The sequence below is a fragment of the Mus pahari genome, chromosome 1 (genome assembly GCF_900095145.1).
Source record: "Mus pahari chromosome 1, PAHARI_EIJ_v1.1, whole genome shotgun sequence".
Classification (NCBI taxonomy): Eukaryota; Metazoa; Chordata; class Mammalia; order Rodentia; family Muridae; genus Mus; species Mus pahari.
Window position 1 is genome coordinate 51,740,480 of NC_034590.1, and position 9,104 is coordinate 51,749,583.

Sequence of the window (9,104 nt, forward strand, 5' to 3'; positions counted from 1 at the left end):
GGGCCCAGGCCTCATGGCCCCGCCTTCTAGTGGGCGGGGTGGAACGAGCCAAGTGCACGTGATGCAGACTGCGCCTGCGTCTCGGTCCCCACGGCTTTGCTGAGTTCCGGGACCGGTCAGTGCGCTGAGCCTTGAGATGCATCCGCCTCACCTAAAGCAAGTACAGAAGACCCCAGCTCTGGGTGGAGGCGGGTAGCCTCCATACTCGCTCCCGCGCTGGAGGAGATCCGGTGCTCCTCTGCGGGTAGGGGCAGTCCTAGACTGTCTCACTTGTCAAGAGCTGCAGCCTCTGCCACCGTGCCAGTTCTTCCAGAAGAAGCTTAGCTTGCTAAGTGGTTCTTGAAGGTGTTTACTGGATTGTGCAGTTATCGCACATTCGTGGAACAGTTAACAAGGTAGGCTTCCATTTTACAAACAGGTTCAATTTCGGTGATGTGTCCAGACTCCGGTATTTAGAGGTCAGTTCTGTCCACAGATCCCCCCCTGCTGTTTTATCGTCACAGCTGATGTGCCTCCTTTGATTCTTCCCACAAATTGCGAGAGCTTCCAGCAGTAGGGACCAAGGTTTGCCCTTCTCTCCTGTCAAATAATTATCAGATGCAAGTATGAATGAACATATTTACACCGTGTGAAAAAAGTGAGGATTCCAAGCTTCCGGAGGAGGAAACATGGATTCTGTGATCTTGGTGGTCAACTTGGTTGGATCTGGAGTCAAGGAGAAGGGAAACTGCTGGACACTCCTGTGAAGGATTTTCTTGATCAGCTTATTTGAAGTGAGAAAACCCACTGCGCAGTGCGCTCAGGTGGCAACCGTAGGAAGATGGCTTTTGGCCTGTTTGCCTTGGCTTGCTGTTCCTGCCACTAAGGAGTTCCTTTGATGACATTAGAATCATCGTGTTCCAGCTGCCAACTCAGCCTGAAGACCAACAGCACTCTAGGAACCCGGCACCAGCTTGGAGCTGGAGAGATGCGTCCTTGGGAGCAGCTGCCACTGTTGATCAGCCCAGACCATATTGAGTAAACTAATTTAATAAATCCCCTCTTAGTAAATATTCATCAGTTCTGTTCCTCTAGAGCAGTAATTCTCACCTTCCTAATGCTGGGACCCTTTAATGCAGTTCTTCACGTTGTGGTGACCCCCAGCCATAAAATTATTTTCGTTACCACTTCATAACTGTAATCTTGCTACTTTATGAATCATTATGTAAATATCTGTGTTTTTCAATGGTCTTAGGTAACCCCTGTGAAAGGGACATGACTCACAGGTTGGGAAACGCTGTACTAGAGTAAGCTAATACAGATTCATTCCCCTCTCCCCTTCCCCCAACCACAGTATATAAGCAAAAGTCAAGTAAGGTTATAAAAAAATATATATCATTGAGTTCATTTTGAATTGTCCATCTACTGCATGGAGCCTGTCCTGGAATGTGTGTGGTGTACCCAGTGAGACTCCCAGTGTATAGATTTATTCTTGACCCTTCTAACTCATTCTCATTCTGAGCTTTATTAAGCCTGAGCATGTATATCATACTTTAAAGTTATTAAATAAGTTGAGCCTGGTGGCACAGAGCTATATAAACCCAGCTACTTAGGAGACTTGTATCATAAGATCACAAATCTTTAAAAAAAAAAAAAAAAAAAGAAAGAAAGAAAGAAAGAAAGAAAAAAGAAAAAAGGGCTGGAGAGATGGCTCAGTGGTTAAGAGCACCGACTGCTCTTCCAAAGGTCCTGAGTTCAAATCCTAGCAACCACATGGTGGCTCACAACCATTCGCAATGAGATCTGACAACCTCTTCTGGTGCATCTGAAGACAGCTACAGTGAACTTAGATATAATAATAAATAAATCTTTAAAAAAAAAAGATAACAAAAAAAAAAAAGATCACAAATTCAAGGATAGCCTGAGCAATGGTGTGAAACCCTAGCTCTAGACTTAAACAAATAAAATAATAATAATAATGAAGTAGGGGATAATAATGTGTCTTAGGGTTTCTATGGCTGTGATAAAACACCATGACCAAAAGCAACTTGTGGAGGGAAGGGTTTCATTTTACAACTCTATCACTGAGTAAAGTCCAGATATCAACCTGAAAGCTAGAACTTAAGTGGACACCATGAAGAAACAATGCTTACTGGCTTGTTCCTCATGACCTGCTCCAACTGCTTTCTTATTCCATCCAGGACCATTTGCCCAGGAGTAGTATCACCCACCCATCATCTCCTGGACCTGAGCAATGGCACTTGCTCAGTGTTTACTGAGTGGCAGTTTTCCCAGCATGCGTAGTGAGGTAACCATCTGCGTATGGCTTATCACTACTTCCACGTGTGATTTCTACTGCATATAGAAACTAAGTGATGGGCAGGCCATGGTGATGCCCAAAGCAGTCACTTTTCTATGGACAGATCTTTCTTTGGGTTTGTTATTATTAAGATAGGCTCATGCAGGGCTGGTGAGATGGCTCAGTCGGTAAGAGCACCTGACTGCTCTTCAGAAGGTCCAGAGTTCAAATCCCAGCAACCACATGGTGGCTCACAACCATCTGTAACGAGATCTGACGCCCTCTGGAGTGTCTGAAGACAGCTACAGTGTACTTAAATATAATAAATAAATAAATCTTAAAAAAAAAAAAAAGATAGGCTCATGCAGTTCATACTGGCCTGGAGCTGGCTATGTAGCTATTCTTATTTTTAATTTTTTTTTTTTGTAATTTTTATTTTGGGTGTCTGTGAGTTGAGTGTATGCACACATGCGTCTGCAGGTGCCATGGGGGCCCAAGGATGTTGGAACTCTTGAAGCTTGAGTTGCAGACAGTTGTGAGCCACCTGATCTAGGATTGGAACCCCAGTTCTTGTGATTGTGTAACAAGCAATCTGAATTGCAGAGACATGTCTCCAGCCCTTAGCCTTGACGTTTTTATTCTCCTGCCTCTACTCCTCGGGCCCTGGGACTGTGAGTGTGTACTGTCATGTTCCGCTTCTGGTTAGCTCGTTTTAGTTTTAATTTTTATGTGATTATGGTGTTTCTCCTGCATGTATGTCTGTGTATCCCATTGTGCGTGGTGCCCTTAGAGTCCAGAAGAGGGTGTCAGATCCCCATGTGGGTGCTAGGAATTGAACCTCTGGAAGAGCAGCAAGTGCTTTGGGCCATTGAGTCATCTCTCCAGCCTCCCCCTCCCCCCCCCAGAGTATTTTAATTTGCATTTCCCTGATGACCAAAATATTGAACACTTTAAAACATATTGGCCATTTGTATTTTATTGAAGAAAAATTGACCTGTATACTTATTAAAACTTAGGTTGAATTCTATATACCTTTTTTTTTTTTTTCTTTTCTGGTTCACCAGTATGCATGTCTGGACCAGCAAAGCTGAGGGAACATAGATTTAGACTGAAGCTGATCTACCTCTGTCTCCCTCCCCTCTCTGTCTGTCTCTGTCTCTGTCTCTTGCTCCTTTTTTCCCCTCTTTCTCTCTCCTGCAGGTTCTTACTGTGTAGGCTGTTGTGGAGCTAACACTGTGGTTCTAAGAGCCTGACCAATGCTGAGATTGAAGGTGTGCCTCACCACCCTGATTCTCAGTCTGATTTGTATTTTATTTTATTATTATTATTATTATTGGTTTTGGTTTTTTGTTTGTTTGTTTGTTTGTTTGTTTGTTTTGAGGCAGGGTTTCTCTGTGTAGTCCTGGCTGTCCTGGAACTCACTCTGTAGACCAGGTTGGCCTCAAACTCAGAAATCCACTTGCCTCTGCCCCCCAAGTGCTGGGATTAAAGGCGTGCGCCACCACGCCCGGCCTGTATTTTATTTTTTGAGAAAGGATCTCATGTAGCTCAGACTGGTCCCGGATTCACTATGTAGTCAATGCAGTGCTAAACTCAGATCTGCCAAGTGCTGGGTTCACAGGCATGTGCCCCATACTTAAATTATTCAGTCCTGGGGATCAAACCCAAGGCTTGGTGTATGCTAAGCAAGTAGTCTACCAACTGAGCTACATCCCTAGCACACATACACGAGTGTGCGCACATGCACACACACACACATACACACACACACACACACACACATATATGTTTTATATGCCATACATGTTAAGGTCATAGGACAACCTTGGATGTTTGTCTCCACCTCCATCTCATGACATTACAGCCACACCATGCAACCACCTTTAATTAGGTTCTGAGGACTTGTGCTGGTTTAAATGTGCTTGGCCCAGGGAGACATTATTCGGAGGTGTGGCCTTGTTGGAGAAAGTGTGTCACTTTTGGGGTGGCCTTGTTGGAGAAAGTGTGTCACCTTTGGGGTGGACTTTAAGACTCTCCTCCTAGCTGCCTGGAAGACAGTCTTCTCCTGGTTGTAGAACTTTCGGCTCCTCTAGTGCCATGTTTGCCAGGACATTGCCATGCTTCCCACCATGATGATAATGGAGTGAACCTCTGAATCTATAAACCAACGCCAATGAAATGTTCGCCTTTATAAGAGTTGCCCTGGTCACTGTCTCTTCAGAGCAATGGAAACCATAACTAAGGCAAGATTCAAACGCAGCTCTTCACATTTGCAAGTCCCTTTACCCACTTAGCCATCTCTCCAGATCCTTCAAAACATACGTACATACGTACATACATACGTACATACGTACATACGTACACACATACGTACATACATACATACGTACATACGTACATACATACGTACATACATACATACGTACATACGTACATACGTACATACATGCGTACATACATACATACGTACATACGTACATACGTACATACATATGTACATACATACGTACATACATACGTACATACATACATACATAGTTTTCTAAGTGTGTGTGTGTACACCTACATGCATGTGAAGGCCAAGTATCTACCTTGAACTAGTCTCCACTTTACTTACAGTGGTCTTAGATTTACACTTCCTGGTTTGCGTATGGATGCACATGTGATGCTAAGACTTGCAGGAGTCTGTTGTGTCTGTCTCCCATGGAGTTTCAGGGTGGGGAACTAAAGCCGTCAGGCCTGGCATCAAGTGCCTCTACTCAATGAGCCGTCTTGCCAGTCTCATCTTTATCTTTTGAGAGCTCCTTTTTTCTGTGTGTTTGTTTAAACTTATTTTGATTGGCTGGTTGATTTTGAAACAGACAAGGTCCCTCTATATAGTCCTGGCTGCCCTGGAACTCGATATGTGGACCAGACTGGCCTTTGAACTCACAGAGATTCTCCTGCCTCTGCCTCCAGAGTGCTGAGATTGTTCAAAAAACAAAACAAGAAAACAGCCAAATAACAAATGACTCTGCCTCCTGAATGCTGAGATTAAAGGCTTGTGCCACCACACCCAGCTCAAATATGTGTGTGTATGTGTATATACATATGCATATACATATACACATTCACATACACACACACACACACACACACACACATATATATATATATATATATATACATACATACAATATACAGGCAATTTATTAACCCAGCATCCCTTGTTCTAATGCTTCTTGTTGGTAGCTGCCACCTGTCCAGTGATCCTGTCCAGATCTCTCTATCCATGAGGTATTAGCTTGTGGCCCCCATCTTGGTCTTTTCCCACCATTTTCAGCCCCTCCAGGGCTTGGGGGACCCAGTAGGCCACACTCTAAGAGCCTCTGCTGATGTGACTGGGCCATACACTGTTTCTCTGCTGTCCTCCGTAGAGCTTGGTCATGGAACCAACCCCTGCACCACCGCGGAGGTACAGGTGCCCAGCTGTGGAAGCAGCTCGTGTGTAGAACCAGTTCTCATCCTGTGATGCAAGCTCTGTATGTTTGGCCAGCTTGACTGTGTCCACCCATTTGGGGACTTTCAGTCTCCCAGACTTTCTGAGGAAGACTGACAGAGCTCTGACGAACTCCTGCTGGTGAACATCTTGGTTTACAGTAACTCCAGGCATCGTTCAGCCTCCACCCTGCCAGCCAAGGGAACGGCTCAAAATATATTTTTATATGTTTATCATATATATTTACTTATGAGCAAGTGCATACGTGGAGGTCAGAGGACAACGTGCAGTTTTCTCTTCTAACATGTGGATCTAGGATATCAACCTCAGGTTGTCAGGCTTGAGACATCCCTCAAGGCCCTCAAAATATGTTTTTCATTCAGTAGAAACACCCTCATTTGCAGATGCTGGAATTAAGAGCAATGTCTATGCTGTCTAAATATTTTAAGAAGGTCACATTATCTATCACTTTTTTTTTTCTTTTTTTTTTTTTTGGTTTTTCGAGACAGGGTTTCTCTGTATAGCCCTGGCTGTCCTGGAACTCCCTTTGTAGACCAGGCTGGCCTCGAACTCAGAAATCCACTTGCCTCTGCCTCCCGAGTGCTGGGACTAAAGGCATGCGCCACCACGCCCAGTTCTATCACTTTTTAAATTTCATTTGACATTTCAGGATTTTTAAAAATACAGTCCAAATAAGGGGGGGGTCTGGTTCATTTCAGCTCCTTAGCTTCCAAACCAAGGGGGAAGAACTGCCCAGCTTCCCTACCTTCTCCTTATCTGTGACATTCAGGGTGTAAAGGTACCTGCTGCATCAAACCTTACATGCCAGCCACATTACCCCTGTTCTCGATCTGAAGGATTCAGAATCCTTCTGCCTGGCTGGCCGCAGCAAATCTTTGACCTCCACAATTTTCTGAGTCCTGGGGACAGATTCCTACCATCTTTATAATCAGAAAAAGATCATTCAAAGGTAATCTTTGGAAATGAGCTGGTCTCGTCTATTTATGGATTTTTTTCATTATGTTTCAGGTAGCCTTCATGGCTGCTGCACATCATTCGCAGGAGACTTCCTATCTGCTGCCTCCAGATCCGGAGGACTGGGAGAAACAAGGCATCCTGGATTTTGCCTATGGCCAGGAGGATCTCCTCAGCAAGGAAATTCAGTGGCCAAGGGATTCACCCGGTGCTGTGGACACACTACCACCATCCCGCTTCGACTCGGCCCTCCGCTCTGCATGGAGGCAGCGGCTGGAACTGGGCCTGTTTCGATACCGCCTGGAAGATCTGCAGACCCAAATCCTTCCCGGTTCCGTGGGGTTTGTAGCTCAGCTGAATATAGAGCGAGGGATACAGAGGAGGCGCCCCCAGAATATCAGAAGCGTGAGGCAGGAGTTTGACCCGGAACAGTTTAACTTCAATAAAATCCGACCTGGAGAAGTCCTTTTCCGGATGCAAAGGGAGCCTAATGGCCCAGCCGCTCCAAAGCACGAGGACGACATCCTTGTAGTGATCAATGTCAGCCCCCTGGAGTGGGGCCATGTGCTGCTGGTGCCTGCACCTGCTCGTGGGCTTCCCCAACGGCTGCTGCCTGGAGTGCTACGGGTGGGACTAGAAGCTGTCCTACTGAGCTCGCACCCAGGCTTCCGGGTCGGCTTCAACAGCCTGGGAGGTCTGGCCTCGGTGAACCATCTTCACCTGCACGGCTACTACCTGGCCCACCCACTGCCTGTGGAGGGAGCTCCAAGCACACCCCTAGACCCCAAAGGCTGTATACATCTGCTGCAGGCCCTGCCGGCTCCTGGCTTTCTCTTTTACACCAGTGGGCCAGGGCCGGATTTGGAAGCGTTAATTAGCAGAGTATGCCGGGCTACTGACTACCTGAGTGACCATGAGATCGCACATAACTTATTTGTGACCCGGGGAGCTCCCCCGGGGCAGACATCATCTACCTCAGACCTCAGTGGGATCCGAGTCATTCTGTGGGCCCGGAAGTCCAGCTTTGGAGTAAAGGAAAGTGGGGCGTTTAATGTTGCCCTCTGTGAGCTAGCCGGCCACCTCCCTGTCAAAACATCGCAGGACTTCAGCAGCTTGACAGAGGCAGCTGCAGTGGCCCTCATTCAGGACTGTCTGCTGCCCCAAACTCAGGCAGATGAGGTACAGGCAGCGCTGGTGGCCCTGATGGCCCAGGAAGAGCTGTGATCTTTCAGGAGTATTTATTTTGCTGGCTGATTCGAGGCCCTTTCCCCAAGGCTGTGGTTCAGTCCGTTTGTGCATTTCATGTCATGACTGCCTTCCCACCTCCCCACATACGGACTGCAGAGAAAACACTGAGAGAAGGTGTTCTCATGAGTGTTTCTGCTACCTCTTATCTGAGAAGCCCCAGGGTAACAGGTTCTGCCATGAAGGGCCAGATCCGACCATTTCAGAGGGAGGAGTGCTTGCTGCCAAGTCTGTTGATGGGAGTTCAGCCTCCACCCATAGGGTAAAGGCTGCCTTCTGACATTCACATGTGCACCATGGTACAGTCTCACACATACACACACACACATATATCTCAAAACAAAATTTTTTAAAAAATAAATGTAAAAAGAATTTTGTTATTGTTGTTTTCCTTTTTTGTTTGTTTGTTTGTTTGTTTGTTTGTTTTTCAAGACAGGGTTTCACTGTGTAGCCCTGGCTATCCTGAAACTCACTCTGTAGACCAGGCTGGCCTCGAACTCAGAAATCTGCCTCTGCCTCCCAAGTGCTGGGATTAAAGGCATGCACCACCACTGCACAGCTTCTTTTGTTTTTCAAGACAGGATTTCTCTGTGTAGAACTCTGTAGACCAGATCTGCCTGCCTCTGCTTCCTGAGTGCTGGGATTAAAGGCCTGTACCACCACCACCCTGCTAAGAAAAAAACATTTTAAAATGGAGAGTGTGAGTTTCACAGTCCTGGTTTTTCAGTGTTCTGAGACTTGTAGGTCAATCTAAGAAAGAGGATCACTGCAGGGTGAAATATGGCCTTAGAGGGAGATCCAGCCTCTGTGTTAAAGAGTTAAACAGCCACCCAGAAGCATAGATTGTTACACAAAAGGTTTTTTTTTTGGGGGGGGCGGGTTAAAACAAATTACTCATACTGAATCTAGTCTATGTGTCCATGTGTTTCCTGAAGGAAGACATCACTGCCCACAGCTTCAGTTCTTATTGTGTACTGTGTGCAGTACCCAACATTGCACATTCCCAGTGTGCTAGGACTGTCTAGTGACCAGGACTTTGCAGTCTTTGCAAAGGTTGCAAAACTCCTTCAGAAAAACAGTTCTATAGATAGTAGAAAATAATTACTCTTTTTTTTTTTTTTTTTTTTT

General features: G+C 45.8%; 2 protein-coding genes across 4 annotated transcripts; one reads left to right on the forward strand and one right to left on the reverse strand.

The window, feature by feature from the left end:
- The first annotated feature begins 56 nt into the window (after positions 1 to 56).
- Positions 57 to 8,332, forward strand: Gdpgp1 (GDP-D-glucose phosphorylase 1). 3 transcript variants are annotated; one of them, XM_029541686.1, is made up of 3 exons: positions 113 to 395; positions 476 to 1,017; positions 6,786 to 8,292. In XM_029541686.1, the coding sequence occupies exon 3, from the start codon at positions 6,795 to 6,797 to the stop codon at positions 7,953 to 7,955; it is 1,161 nt and encodes a 386-aa protein (XP_029397546.1). In that variant the 5' UTR covers positions 113 to 395; positions 476 to 1,017; positions 6,786 to 6,794; the 3' UTR covers positions 7,956 to 8,292. The 3 variants fall into 3 exon arrangements, with proteins under 3 accessions (XP_021069868.1, XP_029397546.1, XP_029397539.1); XM_021214209.1 differs by lacking the exon at positions 476 to 1,017 and having other exon boundaries at positions 57 to 395; positions 6,786 to 8,332; XM_029541679.1 differs by having other exon boundaries at positions 113 to 1,017.
- Positions 5,470 to 5,930, reverse strand: LOC110332886 (40S ribosomal protein S19-like). Its single transcript, XM_029541688.1, has 2 exons — positions 5,717 to 5,930; positions 5,470 to 5,573 (listed from the first exon to the last, which is right to left on the reverse strand). The coding sequence occupies exons 1-2, from the start codon at positions 5,928 to 5,930 to the stop codon at positions 5,470 to 5,472; spliced, it is 318 nt and encodes a 105-aa protein (XP_029397548.1).
- Positions 8,333 to 9,104: the final 772 nt, after the last annotated feature.